General features: G+C 35.6%; 1 protein-coding gene across 1 annotated transcript in view; it reads right to left on the reverse strand.

The window, feature by feature from the left end:
- Positions 1-2180: 2180 nt before the first annotated feature.
- Positions 2181-22231, reverse strand: part of LOC148677579 (uncharacterized) — a 29232-nt gene continuing 9181 nt past the window's right edge. The window contains exons 5-18 of the mRNA XM_088619590.1: positions 12643-12743; positions 11777-11845; positions 11616-11663; positions 10017-10061; positions 9764-9793; positions 9601-9633; positions 8301-8333; positions 7768-7800; positions 6241-6270; positions 5908-5943; positions 5754-5789; positions 5593-5628; positions 4501-4560; positions 2181-3783 (exon numbers count right to left, since the gene is read on the reverse strand). Of these exons, the coding sequence (XP_088475716.1) occupies positions 3415-3783; positions 4501-4560; positions 5593-5628; positions 5754-5789; positions 5908-5943; positions 6241-6270; positions 7768-7800; positions 8301-8333; positions 9601-9633; positions 9764-9793; positions 10017-10061; positions 11616-11663; positions 11777-11845; positions 12643-12743 (959 nt within the window). The 3' untranslated portion in view covers positions 2181-3414. The remainder of the gene's footprint in view (positions 3784-4500; positions 4561-5592; positions 5629-5753; positions 5790-5907; positions 5944-6240; positions 6271-7767; positions 7801-8300; positions 8334-9600; positions 9634-9763; positions 9794-10016; positions 10062-11615; positions 11664-11776; positions 11846-12642; positions 12744-22231) is intronic.

Consider the following 22231-nt stretch of genomic DNA (forward strand, 5'->3'; position numbering starts at 1 on the left):
GCAATTTTCTCTGCAGGTTCATTCTTGTGATTTAGTTACAACTGTGTTATGAATGTATGAATGTACACTCTTGCACCTGTAGTTCACAATTATACAAAATATTATATTGAATGCTTTTGAAACAGTATACAGTATATATTTTTATACAGTATATATAGCACTAAGAAACAATGATAGAAACTGTGAGAATAATTTGAAACTATGAACATTTAATAATACTTTAGTTGATAACTGGTGTAGCATTAGTGCTGAAGAAGTAGGAGTATACCTTTATTTGAGTATTATTTCAATTCACGGTTCAATGAGTTCAGTGAAAGACAATTCTCTTTGCATCCATTAGCAGAAAGATACTTATTCCTGGAAGGGGTAACCCAGAGCCTGTGCTGAATGCATAGGCCAAAACAGAACTACATCCTGGGTGCAGAAGCCAGTCAATCCAAGGACAAGCACACAATTTAGAGACACCCATTAACGGAGTAACCATGGGTGGAAATCAAAGCACCTGGAGACAATTCATGCAGACAACATAATGGGACACGTGCCCAGGATCCAAGAGCTTTGAAACAGCAGCACTCACCACCATACAACCCTATCAGCAGGAAGCAATAGTTTAAAACAATTGAAAGAATTGCCCCTCTCTAGTGTTTAAACTTTTTGTTCTACCAAACAAGCTTGCATAGTGTTGCAGCAGTTTTCCTTTCAGAAACTCCTGAATGAGAGATGTAATTATCTAAATGGAGGCACGAAGGCTGAAATTGCTATGTAGTGAGTGCAACTATTATTTATAGTTTTCTTTTGTGCTTTCTCCTAAATGGTGACAGAGAACCAGCTTATGGATGCTTGAGATATTTTCATCCAAATGACAGCATGTGTCCAAAACATTGCATCATGTGTTGTTGTATCGGTTTAAAAAAATGTGCTGACTACAGGCTGAATGCTTCCCTTATTTTTTTTGCATGTGAAGACCCTGTTCATTGAATTTAAAAAAACATACGTTCAAATACTTTTTTTTTTAAAAGGAAGGAAGTTTATAGAACATATCTCTACCATTTCATTACACAAGCACATCACGGCGAAACAATTTAACAAGCTGGTGTATTTTCTGTACAAGACAGAACAGACAACATATCCCAAGCCTTTTATGAATAAAGTTTATAGTTAGAGTTTGTAAAACCTTGAAGAACAAGTATATTCCCTGGGGCTCTGTGTGTACAGCAAAACACCCACACATCCATTATCCCACATAGTCACTTGTCCTTGTGAGGGTCACAAAACGGGGCTTTGAAAAAAATCTAATATAACTAATATAATCTAATATATTTTCAATTCATACTCTGATAATTTGTATGTCTAGAAGGGCATGGATTTCTACTGGTCGTCCAAGACACCAGTCTAGTTTTCATTCCATCCATACTTTATTCAATACAGGGTCACAGAGGGGCTGGAGCCTATCCCAGCAAGCTACAAGTACAAGGCAGGATACATCCTGGACAGGATGCCAGTCCATCGCAGTAGAGAAACAGACACAGACACACTGGGGCCAATTTTCCCAGAAGGCAGCGAACCTACCAGTTTGTCTTTGGACTGTGGGAGGAAACCTGGGCTCCCACACAGACACAGGAAGAACATACAAACGCCAAGCAGATAGTAGCAACTGAGGAACTGCGGAATTGAACCCAGGGCCCCAGCACTGTGAGGCACCAATGCTAACCACTGTGCCATCAGACACCCATTTTAGTTCCTACTGAAAGCAATTTATGAGAAGTGAAAATAACAACAGCAATCAAAGGTTTAGTTATCAACATAGTTTCCTGGTTTATACATTTATAATTTGTTTTTTCAGATTCAGATTCAGATTTCAGATTCAGATTTCCTTTCCAGTTTAAAAATTAATCACAAAATCATTCAATGAGAAAAATAAATTATCCATCTACTTTCTACCTGCTTGGAGGAAAAAAAGCTTATTTTGTGTATCATTCCCATTTTGAGTTGCTGCGATAACCTATAGTTGAGTTTTGTACTGTTTGCACTACAATGTGTAAAGAGTTTATTTGTGTATTAATGTGACCGTGCTCTGGGATCCTTAAATATGATGAAAAAAACTTTCAAAACATCACATTTTTATTTCTTACTTTGGTAATTTATGAAGTAGAAAGTAAGAATAAACGTGTACAATGAAATATCTTTTTAAATTCAGTAGCTTTTAATAAATAAAGTTATCTGGGATCTTCAATAAATAAGTACAAACTTAAATACTGTGATATTATGAAAATATATATTCAAAAATATGAAAAGAAAAGATCAAACACAGAAATAAAAACAAAAGATTCAGATTTGCTTTAAATGAATAAAGACTTTACATTTTATAATTGATACTTTAAAGCACAAATTAATGATTTCTGTGACATATCCATTCCTGATTGTTTTTTTTTAATCTTACAGATATTCTAATAATAGCAATTAATTTCATTTCAGGCAAGAATTACATTTGCCTTGAGTACATTACATATATTTGGAGGTTAGTGTCTTTAATTCCATGTTAAACAGAACTATTATTATAATAATTACCTCCTGGACAAAATTACTTTTTAATATATAATTATATATTTTTTATTTATAAAACACTAAAATGTCACTTAAATAATAAGAAGAGTTCTCATTGTATAATACAACTATCTCTTTGAATATAAAGAGATTTCAACAAAAATATAACAATGTAAAGTAATAAGAGCAAAAGATATTTCCTTAAACATAATGCTGGCATTTATAAAGTCATTGTCTAAAGTTAATACAAAGCTCAGAAAACCTGCTCATACTATACTTCAGTTTCCACAATTTATACACCAGATGTGTAGCAAATCAAACATATTGTAGAAATGTTTTTGTTCAAAGTTCACTGTGATAATAAGTGTGAAACTGAAAAAAAAATCCATCGGTTTGTATTGCATTATGATTTCTTTGTGTGCATGATGTTCGAAAATCACCAGATTCAAAATTAACAGAAGGTATCTGCATATATTGCAAATTATTTATCAATATATTGATTGAACTCTATTGCCTTGATGTTGTGAATTTGAGTCTGGTTAATTTAATTTGAAAGGTAAAAATAGGAAAAGGAAAAATAAAATAAACATTTCTGAATATAAAGTGCACATTGTTGTGCTAATTTAGACAAAACAAAATTGACAATTTTTTTTTGTTTCAGTCTTGGGATTGTAACAGCTATACAGGAATCCACTGACATAATGCATTTTTTTAATCCTTATATATCAAGTTTTGTTTTCCTTGCTTCACTATTTACCACACATCTATTGTGCACAGTTGTTTAAAAGACGTCAACCAGCTGACATTTTCCCTGAACTTAGAGTAAATATAAAATATAAGGCTTTAGAAGAGAAAAGACAGTTGAAACAATCACCAGGAGTGCGCTTCGATTTGCCCATCATCAAGCATGAGCAAATCATCATTTAGCTCATAGGTGTCGTCTCCGATGTCGCCGAAGGAATACTCGTCGCTTTCCTCGTCGCAGTCGTCGCTGTCCCCGTCTTTATCGCACTTTTCTCCTTTTCTGTAGCCGCCTTTGTCGGCGTTGCTGTCGTTACCTTCGCTTTCCGTGCTGTGGCCGTTCTCGCTGTTATAATCCTCCCCATCTTTTTCCTCTTCCTCCTCGTTACCGTCTTCCCCGCTGATGTCTCTCCGGTCGCTCGTGTTGTGCTCCGTGCTGTGGCTGTAGGTGCTGTCTTCATCGCTTTTGAGTTTGATCTTAAAAACTCTTACCCTGTTCTGGTGATACAAAATTCCAAGACATTCCTTAAAATCAATACCACCTTCCAGTGAACAAAGTTTATCACAGAAATAAATGTTATTGTGTTTGTTCTGCAACCTCTGTAGGATGTGAATAGTACACATATGTTTTTAAAATAGTTATTTGAACATCAAGAATTAAAATATCTATTGAAGTGACTGTTTTTGTATTCCTATAGGACATGGCTTTGCCCCCTGTGCAGATTATTTGCATTTGATTTCGAGTTTTATTTGACAGTAATAAAACCATTTAGCTGAAGTACATGTAAAATAATTTCTAGTCGAGTCGAATTGAAGGGGATACGTTGTTGTTGGGTATAGTTATACACAAATAGGAAAGACTTTAAGAGAGCAAACGCCATACAGCATCATGACAGAAATGGAAAGGATATGGAAGTGCATTTAAAATTGAGAACGGGAGGGAGTTTCCTTTACACAAAGTCTTGAACAAGACACCCAGCCATGTACGCTGATACGTCCACTTTTTTCTTTCACATTTCAGTATGAGTTCCTTGGATCAACTGGCTACAAAGAATGAAACCACCTAAATGGGCTGATGATTCCTCTCATTTGCAGACCTTCTTATGCTCCCATGTTCTTTAATTTAGTGTAGTTCCTAATGAAATGAGGAAGAGGAAGAAAATAGACTTGTTTTTTAATTAAACGGACACATAATATACAGGAAATTAAACATACCCTTCTGATAACCTCGTCGCTGTCTCGACTGTCATCTCTGGTATTTCCATTCTCATCACTCTGCAGATTCAAAGGAATAAAACGGGTTTTTTTAGTTACGTTTTCCAAATCTAATTAATTGCACTTCAATAGCAAAGCACTTTACTTATGGGAGGTAACTCACTTCATATACAGTACCACTGATGTAAAGCACCCCCTGGCTGGAAAGCATCAGCTGTTATGCCTGTGCCAGCAGACCCACTACACAACTGATCAGGTGGGGAAGTGACAAATTGCTTTGCCAACTCAACAGAGGGGCTGCTTTAGGAAGGCCGATTGTGGAGGCCCAGAGTGGATTACAGCCTGGACAGAAGGGTTAACAGCCCTACGAACAATGCCAGGGGAATCTGTAATAATCAAACAGTCAGGATCTCAATCGAACATTTAATGTGTTCAATGGCAGCACCATCAGAATGGTGTCCCCAGTCACCACACTGAGGCCTAAGTTTGGAAATCATGGATCAGGGCAAAACGTATAGCTGATGGATCTATCAGCACAATTTATGGCAGCAAACTGATTTCCCATCCTAGTATTGACGACCAGGCCCAGCCTTGCTGAGATCGTGAGACTTGACAGGCTACAAGATAGCAAAGTTGCTTTCAGACTGTAGTAAAGAATGACCAAAAAGGTGCAGAAGCATGGATTCAAGAATGCTAAAACCACAGCAGACATGCTTCAGAGTACATCTCTGCTCACAACTGTGCCTCTGCACATGGAGACTTTGATTATGCAGACATGCTCCTCCTATCCATCCACCCATACACTCCTAACACATTGCAAGCTCCATGGCGTCTGACAAGGGAGGTTAGTTTCTGATTGGACGAGACGGGAACCATTCGCTGATGTCATCACAGCCCTGCAGGACTCACATGGGTCACTGCTTGCCAGAGAGCAGAGAGAGCATTGCCACTTGTGGCAAACAGCCACTGCAGGCTGGGTCCCAGAGTTCAGCCTGTTCTCCATGTGGGCAATATTACTGGCTGAGCCAGCCAGAGGCCATTAAAAACATTGATGTAATGTGTTTCAAGAATTTAAGAAAGTTGATGCCTTACCCTGCTTTCAGATGTATCATAAATCTCTTCAGATGTCTGTAAAGATAAAGATGTCATTTAGACTGTAAGTGTCAATACTGCATTTACAATATTTTGATTCCTTGAAAAATGGGATTGAGATCCTGAATAAGGTACAGTATGTGAAGTCGAGTATGGGTTACCTTGTCACCAAAGAACCTGTCCCTTTCTTCAGAGGTCTGTGAAGATACACAGAATTTTTCAGTGTTGCTATGCAGACTATGCTATTTCCACAATTAAAATGGAAAAAAAGGCATGTTACTTATTTTTGATAAATCAATTTTTGTAAAAACTAACCTTGTCTTCTGATGTACTCTCGCTTGTTTCAGAAGTCTGTAATAATGAGGGTACAGAAGGGATTTGATCATTCAAATAAGTACGGATTATTTTTGTCCTGTAGAAAACATTTTGTATGTCATTTACCTGACATGAATATAATTAATTTCAGTAATACTTATTACTGGTAACATTTAAGCAAAATATAATGAGAGGCATTAAATATGTAGCATTGTGTATTGAGTACTAATTTGTTGAGTTTTTAATGCCACTCCACATACTGTATCACAGTTCATATAACAGTTGAAACATTTCAATTAGTCCAAAGTAGAGTTAAAACAATTTTTTTCTCACCCTGTCCAATGAGCTGTCTTCTTCAGACGTCTGCAAAATATGTAATGGGAAGGGTCATATTTAAGTTGTAAGATGTAAGAATTCTGTTTTTGTTCCATTATATAAGTGAATTAGTAACCTGATGAAACACGATTATCTGGTTTGTCAAAGCCATTGTTGGGAGTGACACACAGTAGGTTGTCTTACTTTGTTCTTGTTAATAATAGGACAGATGTTTCTGTACTCTTATGGATGTGCTTTCTATTATATTGGAATCAATTTCTTTGAAATATATTATGAATGCTTATGTTTTTAATACAGTTCAGGAAACACACACCGTAGTGCATATTTTTTAAAAATTTCCATTCACTTTTTCCTAGTGATTGCATATTGTATGTATTTTTATCTTACTTTCTCCAAGCCTTAAAAAAACACTGCATTGTTGTGTTCTATTGTAAGGTCTTTCCATTGCCTCCAAACCAGCAACACTGCCATCTGATGGTAGACACCAGCAAATGTTTTTTTTTTTTCACAAACTTTAATACTGCAACCACATTTTCAGTACATTGGAAAGGCAGTATAATATATTAGAAACTGAATGTTGAATGTTTTATGTGGCTTGTCACTTGTAAATCCTAGTTTTAGTAAACATACCTCAACTTAAAAGTGCAATTAACACATAAACAACAAAATAAGTCCCTAACAAGTTTTCCCCATTTGTGTCTAAGAATAAATGATCATCAAATTTACTTTCTATACAGCTGCACTTGAAAAGTTGAACAGCTAGGTTAGACTAAATTCTACTAATTATTAATGCGTGATTTCTTATACATTGATGTCCATAATTTATTTTAGAATTGATTACACTTCATTATAAAACAATTGTTTGATCTTTTTGTATCTCAAATAAATTAGACTTGGAAACATTTAAACTAGATAGCTGCACATTATTTTCAGAACTCCGCATGGACTGCTAACTGTGGCTTAAAAATACTGTTATTGTTTGGCTGGGTCACTTTCTGTAAAGATATGTTCTCACTTACCAAATTAAACAGCCTGTTCACCTAACATAAAACTACCCCCATAATTAAAAAAATCCCAGAGTATTGTAGATAGAAGAGGGAACCTGTTTTGTCTACCTCTTGTCACCATCAGCCCCACTACAAAGTAGAACAGATGCAAAATTGAGAAATTACTTCTCCAGCTGAGCTCAGGGAGACATTTAATGAAATCCAGATCCCAAGTGGAATTTAGCCAGGGCCACATTGTCGATGTCCCTGCTTTGAAGAACAGTGCCACAGGATTTTTAATAGCCAGATAATTGGAGGCCTGTTTTGATATCTGAAGGATTGCACCTTCTACAGCAAAGCATGCTTATAGTTTGGGACTTCTGGTCCTGAGGGGAGAGTGTCACCATTGGACCACTAACACCTTTTCCTGCAGCAACTACAGAAGCTTACATGCAGAACTTGCTTTTGATAATTCCTTCAGGGTGAAAATATAGTAAAGTGTTCATTGTGAAGTGGATTTTCATTTAACTATAATTACCATGTCTTCAGAAGTACTGTCTTCTTCAGAGGTCTGCAAGGGATAAAATCAGAAGACAATGACACATCAGAAAGCTATTCCTAAACAATGGAAATTATGCACATCCACCTGTGAACTCTCAAAATTGTAAAACACAAACAGAGAAGACACAGGAAACTAAATTGAAGTAAAGTAGAAAACAGGAGGCAGTATTTTACATGGAGTATAGCGTTGTGGGAGTCGGGAACAAGCTGTTCAGCCATGTTTTTGAAGCTGATGCCATTTTTCTTTTCAAGTAAACAGCTGGGTGAGATGTTTACACCAATCAGTTGATTGGTTAAGCTAGATTGACTTTATGGCCTCCTTTTCTTATATTTGTTATGATTTTTAGATAGTTGTGTACTATACAAATTTGAAGTTATATATTTTGTCATTAGAGGAGCAGCATTACAAAGCCTTTGTGTAATTGTGTGTCAAAAGGTTAAAATGTCTTTTAAAAGAGCAAATCTTTTTTCTTGAAAAACAGTTTGAATATATCGGATTGGTACTATTACCGTGTCTTCCAGTGAACTGCTTTCTTCAGAAGACTGCAAAGAAAGGTAATAAATTATAACAAAGCTTAACTAAATCATCTCATATGACGTAAATAAGCGACACTGTAAATATTTTTCCCCTCTCAATAATATCACAATTTGTTTTATATTTTCAAAATAGCAATGATCAAACTTGTTACAGGTGAAAGATGCAGAATGTTAGCAAAACATGCTAAAAAGATATGCAAAGTCTAAGTCAAATTACTGATTGCATTAGTATTCATCCCCTATAGAAAGTCCTTTGTGAAAATGTTACACTAATTATCTTTTCTTTCAAACTAATTTCTCACATCTGAACTGATATTGTGTTATCGTAGCAAAGGGATTGATAATGTATGCAATTACAAATTGCACCTAATCTTCTAATTTTCATTAAAAATCTAGTTTGTGTAACTTAATTAGACAGGGGTGGGTTTTGCAGATTCTAAATATGAAGTCCTATTTGAAAATGCCATGACTGCAAACACAAACAGCAACAAAATGTGGAAAATGTGCAGTGGGTGAATACTTTTGCAAAACTCTATATTTACGTTTTACTTATTAGTACATAGTAGTACTTATAAGTAATTTATGAGATTAACAAATACTGATGAACAGAATGGCAATGGAATGCTTGATGTTTCTGCAATTATTTAATGTAAGTAAATTGCAAAGTAAAAGTAATTGGGGAATTTTATTTTTGTTTTCTTATCACCTTATATAATGCCTTGTATAATAATTTCCTTCATTATATACTATTAGAAAGACTAAGATAATTTACTAGCACTGCGGCCTCATTTTTGTAGCCACGGGAACTTCCTGTCAGGAAGAAATTGCTGGTGTTTTGGGAGGGGTGGAGGGATAATGGAAGGTAGTTTATGGCTGATAAGGAAATAACCACCTGCACAACACATGCTCTGCCTACTGCTTTGGCCTTAATTTAGGATACAGGAGAATGAGCTCATCAAAATATAGGAAGCTTTCATTATTGCCACTGTCTTTGAGATGTTAATCTACGTAGGCCCTTACTTTCAAATAAAATCTTTTTGTTTGTGAAATTACCGTGTCTTCTGATGTATTTTCTAAAGAGCTCTGCAACCAAAACAGATTGAAACATCAATGACAATGAGGTTTGATGTTTAACATCTTAAAAGTCTGACATGACAAATATTATGATCTATTTTAATTATCACAAGTAATAGGCTGTTCATGTAAATAATGTTTTTGAGCAATAAAAAACTTAATATTAGCATTAATATCTAAATTTAAAGGGTTTATTTACCTTGTCTTCTGAAGTATCACTTTCCTCAGATGTCTAGAAAGATAGAAGACAAAAAATGTTAAATTAAATCTGTGCTCTCAAATAAAACATTAAACCTCTAAAAACTACATTATTAATTTCTACCTGCAGAAAATATTCATGGTGATATTTAAAAAACATTTACCTGGTATGAAGATGAACTGTATGCAAGGGTCTGTGAAAAAAAAAATATATATACAGCAGAATGTCAAAAGTAATCCTACTTAAATATAGACAGGTTTTGTTCAGTTCAATTCAGTTGTTGCTTTTATAGTTTTGTATTATTAGCAGAGTTTTTTATTTTACAGGAATACAATGTGATCAATTTTAATGCAAGGGCTGATTTCCTCATCTCCAATTAGGGAGTAAAATTAATTTAGATAGATATTTCAAATTACCTTGTTTACCGACATATATGTTTCCATGGAAGTGCTGTTGGCAGCCTACAAATAGTGAGAAACAGAAAAAAAGTACACCAAATACCTATATTATGAAAAGTAAATTGATTCATTGTTGAATTCCCATTCCAGCTCAGTTTTTTAATTTAACTTTTTCAACTTTTGTCCTTCTTTTTGCAATGATTTAATTCATATAAATTTAATTTGAATTACAGTAATTGTGTTCTTTTCCTTAAAGGAGGTACAGTACACATCATATGCTCATTTCTTGCATTTGCTTATTGCACGCCTTACAGTGTTTTCCCCATGTTCCCATAGCTTGGAATGTTTTTCTTCCCTAAACACTTCCAAAACACATGGAAAAAAGTATAGGCCTATTGCTACTGTACATCAATTGCTGCTGCTGCATACTTTCTTTATATCCAAAGCATCAGCTAAATAATTACTGTAAATCAGTTGTGAGTCCCAGGTGAAACTAGACATACACCAGAAAAGAGAGAAAACATGTCAAATAATGCCAGTTTTATTCCTTAATATCTTTGAAATAATGAACTTTTTCTGCATGCTCTTTGGTATGTTAAGAGTTGTTGATAATGCCCTGCTACAACTTTATTGAAGGAGCCTTGCTCTATAGTACAACAGCAGTGCCTTCACCTATGATTTGAGCCCACAACCCTCAAATTATAAATCGAGATCCCTAACAACACTTCCACCAGGAGCTCATTTACCAACTGCAACCATATAAGCATACAAGCAGCCGAAATCGCATACCTCACCAAAACAAAAGTAAACTCAACTGAGCAGAGCCCACCAAAAGCGTTCCCAATAAACCCTCTTCCTGTGACTTTTCATGCAGATTCTGCACGAAAATCCCAGATTCTGCTTGAAAGGTCTGTATTTCCTGTCCCAGGAAAAAGGACATAAATATGGTGTGGATTCCCACAGACCAGAACTGTTTTTGTGTTTGACCAACACAATTTCACGAATTATTACCCCAGATTGGTATATGTCTTTGTACATGTATATATTGCCTATAGTTTATATTATCTCAAGTTTATATATTATTTATTTATTACAGATGTAATTTATCTCTATATAATATACTGTATATAAAGTGAAAATAATGAAAACATAATTGGCAAATTAACAAAAATAAAGCTTACATTAAAAAGACTGACAAGATACAGTGCTGTCATCAGTGTCAGAATGGCAGAATGACAAGCATGATGACTAGTAACCTTTCTTGCGTCCTGACAGTTGAATTTGCCTGTGTTGTTGTGGCCATACAGTGACCAATGGGTAAAAAAATCCTGTAACCCATACACATTTTGGTAGAGTTACAACCCTTTCTGCCCCGGAATCTACTTTTACAGCCTAAAAAAACAACCCTCTGTTCAAGTGGAAATAATTATTTCATTAAGCTTCTCCATACCTACTTTATCTTTTGCTTGTGATTCACCTTTGAACATTTAATTGCTTTTAGAGAATTAAGGGGAATGCTTTCCAAGCTTTCCAAATCAACTTTAAAGCATCCAAGCATCCTGACATGTAAGTAAGTGGCTGTAACAGATACAAAGGTGGCAAGAAGGAATGACTCACCGAGTGGGTATCTGGGATGTTTTCTTCCATGTTATTATTTTTTAAAATCTGACACAGCAGAGGGGAAAAAAAAGCCAGTCATTATATATGTTAATATCAAAAGCAGTTTTGAAATGTTTCGATAGTCAAAATATATTTATTTTCTGAGTAAACATACTTACAGGGTTAGCAAAAGCTGCTGTCAGCAGGTAAACAATAATTATGGTAGCTGTCATTGTTACAGTCTGCTTCTGTCAAGAGAAAAAGTTGTCAAAATTAGCAGTTGCTTCAACACTGCAAACCACTGAGTTATTGAAGAAGCAAATTATTGGAGAAGCTGCCTTCTCTGCTGTTTAATCAATGTATCGTTTGCTTGTAGAAATCATCATTTCTTCAGATCATCATCATGAATCGATAGACTAACACACAGATGTTCTCCTTATTATCTTGATTAATACAGTATATTGACAGATTATCAGGAAACATTTGAACTGAATTTAAAGATTCAATGCTCCCCCTGGCTTTTCATGATTTTCCGACAAATTTTTTTCATGAACAAATCATAACTTGGGTGTCTTATAATGCCGAACAATTGATGCTCCTAGCTCATACATAAACATGTTGATAAAGTAAGTATGTTTTATTTCCTTTGAGTTCCTTAAAACAGAAGCATATTAGCAGAATTCTAACACTATAATTACAGCTTTCTAAGCTTTCCAAAATATAAAAGTAGTAGCAGAGTTCTGAGCTTCCGAATCTGTTAATCAAAATGCATAAATGAGCCAGTTTGTAGTCCACTTAAACACTTGAATATTATTGTCTTGTGTATATTCACTAAAAGTCAAGTCAAAAATCAAGCTTTTGAATAGATAGTATGACACCATATTGGGCTGCATGTTCTCCAGTAAAGAAATCCAATTGAAATCATTTCAACCATAGTACACATTAGAGTACATGCAATATGAATTCCTTGTTAACGCAGTAAAAAGCAGAAATCAACAATAAGTAAAAGTTATAGAAGTAAATAAAAAAGCATAAACAAATTTACCTTACCTTTCCTGGGTGATAAAATGAGTTTTAAAACAATAGTTGCCAGATGATTTGACAAACGCAAGTATCCTTTGTATAGTATTTTAAATATTCGAAGTCAGAATTTAATCTCTGTATTGGTTACTTACCAGAATGCCAGAGCTATTTATCGGCAGCAGTACAAGGTGTGAGAGGCTTTTCCTTTTGGCCTACAAAACTCCTACACTTCCTTCTGTCACAGAGGTATGTTTATTCCGAAATCCTCTTGTGGTTTAAAGATGGTCACTCTCTTTCCTCTCCATTGACTGCTTTATCAAAGGTTTCTAAATTTAAACCATTATTATACAGTCTGCTGCCACTGAACACAGACTAAATGAAGAGTTTTCGCCCACATCATGTAGGGAAGATCATAATGAAAGCAGAGTATCTTCCGGTTAGGAAATATTTCTGCTTCTCCCCCAAAAAAGATTTAACACTTTCATACATTCTAAACTACACCATAGTAATATAGAAAACATAAAAACAGTGCTATCTGTGTCTTCCTATGTATGCATATCTGTACTGATTTTTATAAAGTCCGATTTCTATTTCTGAGTTTGATATCTATAGTCTATAACGTATAGAAGAATTTGTTGAGACCCAGAGGAGAGCTATATGAGACTGGGACTGTTTATATCAGAAACAGACTCTTGATTAATAAAGTAAACCGACCATTCTCATGTGTTAAATTTGAATATAGGAAGATTTATTACTTCCAGGGAGTGACAGTTCTAAAGCCATCAAACTGCATGTAAGGTACACGTCACTCATTGCTTTGTGTGCTAAATTAACTCAAAACTAACTTTGAAATGAACCTGTTTTCCATCTTCCCTCTTACTCACAGTTCATTATTGTCACTGATCATATATCCATTCATTGCTACTGCTTGTGGTTGAGAAAGATTGTCATCGATGAAGCCAATGGTGATGGATAAGAACAATCCGAGATCCACACACTCTCTGGTTCTGCAGATGTTATCTGGGATTCACACACTCCTAATGCTCAGAATGGAGACTAGGAGTAACGTATGTTACAGTAAATTTTACCCAACTTTAAAGTGACTGAAAAAAAAATATGTTTTTTTAAATGTCTATGAAGTAACCAGTCCCATGAACTCAGTATGGGGTTGGAACACCTATGCAAGCAGTTACATGTCTTCTTGGGTAAGTGTCTACCAGCTTTGCACGCTGATTTGGTACATTAATCTTGAAAGATTTGCTCAAGCTCTCTCTTAATTAGCTTTATGATCACTTATTGAGAGGAGTTTTAAAGTCTGTCCAGAGATCAGTTTCTCACCTGGATTCAAGTCATTCCAGCACATTGACTTCCTTGTTCTTAAACCACCCCAGCACTGGTTTGACCTTGTGCTTTGAAGCACTGTTCTGCTGGAAGGTAAAGTTTTATCCCAGGTTTGGGTCTGAAGCATGTGGCAGAATGTGGTGGTCCAAAATTTGTCAGTACTCTGCTCCTTCCACAATCCCATCAGTCTTGAAAAGCTTCCCAGTCCCTGCTGATGAGAAGCAGAACTATAACATGATGCTGCCACCACCTTGCTTGACAGAAGGGGATGGTGTTGATTGAGTGAGGCCCTGTGCTGGGATTCTATCAGATGTAACACTTTACATTTCTACTGAGATGTTCCAATTTCGTTTTGTCTGACCACGAAACCTATTGCCACGTGCTTTCAGTATATATTTCAATTTTGTTGCTTTAGGCGCTCTTTTTATTCCAGCATGAGGGATTCGAAATGTTATTTTTCAATCCTATACAAGCCCCTTTTGTGGAGTGACCTGTATATTATTAACCCACGGACATTTTCTCCCATCTCAGCCATTGACCTGTTTCAAAATTGCTGTTGGCCTAACAGTTGCATCTCTATCCAGTTTCCTGAGGGACGACCTGATCTAGGCAGTGCCTAGCTGCCTTCCATTTATTAATGATCAACTTCACTATGCTCAATGAGATAGGAAGGGTCTTTGAAGTGTTTTTATACCCATCTCTTGATCAGTGCTTTTCTATCACTTTACCCCTGACTTGCTCTGAAAGCTTCTTAGTCTCCATGGTTGAGTTTTGAAAACGAGTACTTAACCATGAAGCCTCACCAAAGACGATTGTTTTCATCCTGAAATCATGAAGAACATTATTATTTCACACAGATACAGGGCCTGATTGTTGAGTTGAAACACTCAAGTAATTGTGGTTTGCTACCCTATTTATGTGCACTTAAAATTATTTAGGTTCGCCACTGCATTTTCATACTTCGGGCTTAGGAAGAATCAGCATTGATGAGTGCATTTCAAACTGCAATCAAAGTAAAATGTACACAGTAACTTAATTAAAATCTCCCATTTACGCCACAAAATATACATATTTCCAGGTACGCTCAGCTCCATGTTCTGCGATTCGGAATGAGGCAACAAAACTTCCGGTGAAGTGTGCGGCCCTATGGCATTGTAAACAAGCAGGCTTGTTAACACATCTCTTTGAATCCAATACAAATATGGCTTTTGATTTTAACATGGTTTTGCCGTCACATTAATTTAGCTATTATGGAGACTAGTGAGGAGGCTGAATCATGTCGCTATTCGTGGGAACTCGAATGCGATTTTGTGACAACATGGCTATTTACAGTACTTTCACAAAGTTCATGATTTTGTGCTTTATACGAAATTTGAAATTTTCTATAACAACAATGAATTTATTTTGTTACCGAGATTTAGTAACTGATCTGAGAAAGGTCCCCTTTCAGAATTTGAATAATTATGCAATTGCAATTTTTCCATATTATCTTTTTACTTCTTGCTTTTTTTTTCATTTGAATGTGTGGAGTAGGTTGTGTATATAATACATTTATATTCACAAAAACTGTACACGAACATATGAGCTATTGTAAAAGACGTGAGCATAACAGTTACATTATGAGATGAAGCTTTTTAAAAGTGTTTTTCAGTAGTGTTTTTTAAAAATACAGGATCAAATATTGAATTACAAAACTGTCCTGGAACTGATAAACAGCATCATCATTTGAAGTTTTAATCAAATGATGCAGGGACACAGCATTATTAAAAAATAAAAACAACAAAATTACAAAAAATAATATTAAACACTGCTATCTATTGAATAACATAGGAATTATAGTAAAGGTTTAGTAAAAGAGTGCAAAATTTTAAAAAGAAGCTTTTGTAAGTCAAACTCTTTTTGAACAGTAGCAGCCATTGTGTTTTGAACAACATGCTTTAATACCCATTTCTTGCAGTACTAATAGCTCAGTTGTGAAAATGTGCCAGGTCTCTCTAGCCTGATTTATGTGTTTGTTGTTGTTTGTTCTGTAAATAATGGCACTGTACTATTGTCCATTCCAAAATATTTTCTGGTGGTTATAGTGTCCTTTGTAAAACCCAGTGGCCCAAGCTCAAACTATAACAAATACACCCACACCATCTTTGCGCTTTCCACGCTGAAGAGCAGGGACAATAGACTGTAGATCTAAGTATTTAGTGAGACGACAACACACCCAGTAGACGCAGACACAACACTCTTCATCAGTAACAAACAATGTTTCATGTCAAACATGTTTCCTCACTCTACATAATGCATCACCATCGTTTCTATGTCCTGCTTTTTATTGTCCTGGAGTCACTGAAGCTGTCTCTGTGCATTCATGTATGATCACTGGCTCACAGGTAACTGCTATGATTAACTTGCGTGGAAATCCCTTACCTACTGTACATCTGCATACTTACTAATCTTCGGCACTGATTCCTTAGTTTAAACCTAAGAATGTATCAGGACCTGTTCCAAAGCATCAACCGCTTTTTTATAAAGAGGTAACAAAAATTGTTTACAATATTCTAAATGAGGACTTACTAGTGCATTAAAACGACATCACATCTCTTGAATTACAAGAAATGCAGATATTGTCACTAGCTGACACTAGTGCTCTATTTTTTTCACTTTTGTTGGCAAATGGTTTGGTTTAGTTTTGCATGTGATTCAATATACGTATCACCTGCGCTCATTATCAATATGTATTAAATGGTCACCAAGACTAAGAACAGTAACTTCCAATAAGTGGAAACACCTTCAGGATTTAGAATGTTTGAAAGGATCACAAAGGCCAGTAAGCAGGAGACAGTCTGCTGGTGGGACAATTAATTATAAGAACTGTAGGCTGGCAGAAAAATTGTGCAACAGTGCTGAAAGAGCTTCTCAATCCAAAGACCAGAGTTATTAGGACAGACTTATAGACAATGAAGAATGGGAAGACAGCAGAAGAAGCTAAAAAATGCTCCAAGACTACAAATAAGGCAGTGGGCAGAAAAGAAAGAACAAAGAAAGTGGAGTAAACAGGAACAACAGAAGTTGTCTCAATGGGTGTGGGACTCAAGGTTACTCATATCCTATAGACATAAGCACCTTTTTTTATCTCTTAGTCAACTATAGGAATGAGGTGGAGCCGTCTCCAAGCTCTGAGTGTGCTCCTCACTGCCTTGAGGACAAATGAACAGAGAGGAATGAAGGGCCTAAATAAGTGTTTTTAGATTATACAGTACATTGGATCTCTGATGGAAAGCAGTCTTAAGTAGTCAGCAGTTCATCCATGGTAAACGTCAGATCCACAGAGACAAGTGGATCTGATAAGTTTGAGAAAACCCAATTAACATTCACTTTAATAGCTCTAGGCCCTTTTTCGTACCTCGAGCTCGGGTGTCAGATCATTAACTGCAGACACGTTGACATGTTACACAAATCAGATAGTAGTAACTACAGAATAAAGTAATTGCATGGCTCATTATTTCTTCTTGTGTGTCCAAATGTTTGTAACACAAGCTTGCCACCATAGGGAAGATGATGCAATATAAGCACAAATATGCTCTATACAGCCTGTAAGTGTAACGATCACTATCAGGTCATTTGTGAAATCAACAGTAACTTTAATCTACTTAAAGTGATTACAAGGTTAATTGATTCTTGATTTCAAAGTGCGTTAAGTCTGAAGTCATTGTGTTTTTTGCCATGACCTATTTAAATGTTTGATTAATACAAAATTAAGGTGCTGTTATTTAATTATATTTAATGCTTTGATCTGCTAGTTTCAAATCTCTGCCTTAAAAATGTTTCCTCATGAATTTAATCTTAGTCAAGAAAGATAATGTTAAAAAAGTGAGGTCTAAAATTGATTTAGTTACTTAACTATACATTTTATTACATGATGTGGTAAAACCAGGCTAACTCAATTTTGTGAATTTGATAATAATTTTAAGATAAAGTATTCAAACATTGTGTAGCATAAAAAAATGTGACACGTTCGGTCTTGTTACAATTACACTACGCAGGAAAAAGAAAATAATGTCCGCCTCTTCTGGTCTTTCCTTTGAGAGTATAATTATAAAGAATTTGAAGGCTAGATAACTAGTCTGCTTTACATCCTCTTTTTACTTTCACTTTGTAATGACCTCATCTTTGGCTTCCAGGATGCAACTTTTCAGATAAAATAGTCTTGACATTTAAGATTTAATAGCTAACAGGATATCACTTGGAATGGCATGATATGACATAATTTTGGTTTGTCAGAGGAAATACAAATATCCATGCAGAATAATGTAACAAAAAATATGATATACTGTATGACTCGAACAAGATAAAGGATGCAATGTTAGTGAATAATGACTCATTAAAAATGCCATTTCTAAAGAGAGGGAGAGGACTGACTGATGATACCAGTCAATCCTGATGAGTAGTAAGATGACTTTAGCTTACAGTATATTTAATGGTGTCTTTATGTATGGATGATAATTATTTTGCTTTTTAAGTAGCTTTTATTTAAAGGGGATTAAAACAGCTGAGCAACATTAAATAACCTTGGTCTTCGAGTGCCAGGTTCCAGCATGTTTAACCTTCCAATAAGTTATGAAGTTCTATGAACTTTATTGGCATGACCAATAAATTACAGTGCAGCCAAAGCCATAACAACTAGTACAAATTACAATTTCTGATTAAGACCTGGAAAATAACAGCTGATTTGATTTCTTTCAATGTTTGAGTTAGGAAACACTGGGTAAATGCAACTAAAAGACTTCTGTTTGTCCAGAAATTAAACTGCATTTCCCATCTGAGAGGGAAGGTATTCAACATGATATGCTGTTAAGTGTCACAGAGAACCTTCTTGGTAAGGTTCATAAATGTCTACTTAATATTCGAAGTTTCTTTAATAAAGCAGGTTTTGTTCACAGATGTTTTGTAGATTTTCTGTTTTCTGTCATGGTTGCAAATAAAACAGTTGAATTCAAAAGCCTCTCACTCGAAGTAAAAAGGAAATAGTATCATTCCAGTCTTTGTTTCCTTTTTATTAGCTTACAAATAGAGCTCCAATGTGATCAGTGACCTGACAAACTATCCAGCCATGCTTTTGAAGCCGATAATCTGACTTCTTTTATGAAATGGCTGGATGAGATGTTGAGATCAATCGGTTACTAACAGCCAAATGGATTAAATGGGGCAAATGGCCTCCTCTTTCATAAGCTTTTTTGTGTGTATTACTGTATAATTCATTAATATGTTTGGTTTATAGGACTGGTATATGCACAGCGCACAGACATTCTGACATTCTATGAAATGTACTGTCTGCACTGTTGTGTTTTTTATACACTAGTTGCCTAGTGTATACTAGTTCAGAAAAAGCCAGTGAGAAAAGAAACTTTTCTGACTCACAAAAACGTTCTCTAAGCATTTATTTTAATTCAGATTTGCATCAGTGATCTGAGGATTTATTGCATGAAGAATATGTCATTTCGGAGGAGGTCGTTGCATTTTCATTGCTGCTCTGCAATTTATTAAGTGTTAATGATGTGACAGACTCTACCAGTCACAATTTAAAAACAATCTGGACATGAGTAGTAAAACAAACTGTACAAAAAAGTGCAAGACATTTGCACCGGAGTTTTATTACATCATTCAAATAATGTGCTTTTAACAGCTCAGCTCAGATAAGTTGTCACTCAACAATCTGATAAAAACCTCATGTGTAATGGAACATTATTGAAAGTGTGCATGGTTAATTGTCTGAATTTGGGTACTGACCAGAAGACCATCATGGTTACAAATGGGTGAAAAGTGATTTCTTCACAGGGACTAACTTGTGGTAGAGCTCTGAAGAGACGCTATCCCTTGAGAAAATCAAGAAGATCCAGTTGTGTCCCTAGTAGAGATGTCTCTTTGGAAGGTTTCCACTGTAGCTCCACTGAGGACATCTCCTTTGGCAGAGACTTTGAAGGAAACCCTAGAGACTATAACCCTTGACTGGCCTGGGAATGTTTTGTAATCCTCATGAAAAAGGTAGAATCACGTAAAGAATCTGGTCCTTCTTATTTAACGTTCTGAGGACCTAGCCAGTTCAAGTGGACTCAAAATGAATGGACAGAGACTGGTTCATTTTGACCAAAGACATTGTATTCTTTAGGTTTCACCTGAGCTCTGAATGGCAATACTGGACCACAAATTACATAACTGATTTATGTAAGTTAATGTTTGACATCTCTCTGCAACTTGACATCTGAAATCTACATGCAGAATGGCCTGTAGATGTGTAACTCTTGTGATCCAAAAGCACAGTCTGTTTTTTTGTTCAAGATCTTCACTCACATATTTGTAAACCCTATTAACAGTAACACTGTATAATATGTCCTTGATTATTTAAATGCTTTGGATGTAACATGCATCAAAATGATATACTGTACAGTTGTATCCAAAAGTTTAGGCACCCCTGGTCAAATTGCATGTTTCACCGAATCTCTAAGTGAAAAGAAATTAATACAACCTCTACAGGGTACAAACATAAACATGACATATTTCTGCACTATTTCATGCACAATCGCTATTAATTTGCTGAATTTAACAGACTGAAAACAATAAAACAGTTAATGTGGCATGTGCAAAAGTTTGGGTCAGTCAGTACTTAGCAACACCATCTTTGGCAGAAATCATAGCTTCCAAACGTTTCTTGTAGCCAGCTAAGAGTCTTTTTCTGCTTGCTTTAGGAATGATCATTTCACTCTTCCTTGCAGAACTCTTCTAGCTCAGAAATATTCTTAGGTCTTCGATTTCATTCGAGTCGAGTTGAGTCGAGCTGAGCCGAGTTTTATTGTATAATAATTTATTATTATTCCCGAGGGGAAATTCGTTTAATGGTACAGTCAAACACAACACAATGACAAATAAACATCACCAAAAGGGAAGAGAATACAGTAGTGTTACAGGAGATAAGAAACAAGAGACAAGGTAGTTACTTTGTATTGTTTAAGAGTGTAATTGCAGTGGGAATGAAAGATTTCCTGAGTCTGTTGGTTTTACACCTGGGGGCACAGAGGCATCTTCCAGATGGGAGAAGTGTGAATTCACAATGGAGGGGGTGAGACACACACTCCCTGATGCTTTTGGCTTTCTTAGTCACCCTGTTTGTAAAGGATACTTATGTTGATTTGATTATTCCAGATTCTTTTGCCACTTATTATTCACTAATTTACCCAGCCTATTACAATTACCGGTGAACTGCATGTTTGAGATCTCCACACAGCTTTTCAATGATCTTCACATCTGGGGACTGTGAAGGCCATTCCAAACCCTTAGTCTTTAATTCCTGCAAGAACTTCATGGTTGATTTTGAAGTATTTTTTGGACCATTGTCTTGCTGAAATATCAAATCTCTTTTCAGCTTCAACTACTTCACTGATTCAGGGACATTACTTTCTAGGATTTGTTGATAATTAGTTGAATCCATTCTTCCTTCCACCTGCACAATATTTTCTGTACCACTGGCTGCCACAGAAGTGTGTCTTTTGTGGTTGTGGCCAAAGAGTTCATTTTTTGTGAAGCTGCCTTTTGTGATGAGATCGCAAGAGAGGTTTCCTTCTAACAGCTCTTCCATGCACTTCATTTTTGTGTATGCAGCACCGTACTGTGGACCTGTGGACCACTACTCCGAGTGAGCTATGCCTTTGTGCAGGTCCTTTGCAGTGATATGTGGGTTGTGCTTTGCATATCTCACCAGTTTACGAGCAGGTCTATCAGATGTTTTTCTGGGTCTTCCAGATCTTTCCTTGACCTCAACAGTCTCCCTTACCTTCCATTTCTTAATGATGTTTCTGACAGTGGAAATTCAATTATCTTTATTTTCAAGTCCTCAGTCAGCTGCTTAGAGGAGCCCATGGTTGTTGACAGCAAGCACAGCATCCTTAAAGCTTAGAAGGGTCAGAGCAATTGTTTCACCAATTTGAGTCCCTTTGAGTCTCTTCATCTCATTAGTGCCAAATCAAGCAATGAAATAAAGTGTTGGCCTATACCTTATGTTTATATAGTATAAAATGTTAGACAAAATAAAAGAAAGTAGAAAAAATTCCGTTAATCTACTACGTTCAAAAATCTAAAAAAGAAATTCAATTTCAATTAATTTGTAAATGAAACAATAACTTTGATTCATTAAAAAAAATCAACCTTAACATTCAATAAGTACAACTAAAAGAAAATAAGATAAAAACCTAAATACTGCACACATGATTTTGTAATGTTACTTA

This window comes from Lepisosteus platostomus, chromosome 1 (genome assembly GCF_059453375.1).
Source record: "Lepisosteus platostomus isolate fLepPlt1 chromosome 1, fLepPlt1.hap1, whole genome shotgun sequence".
Classification (NCBI taxonomy): Eukaryota; Metazoa; Chordata; class Actinopteri; order Semionotiformes; family Lepisosteidae; genus Lepisosteus; species Lepisosteus platostomus.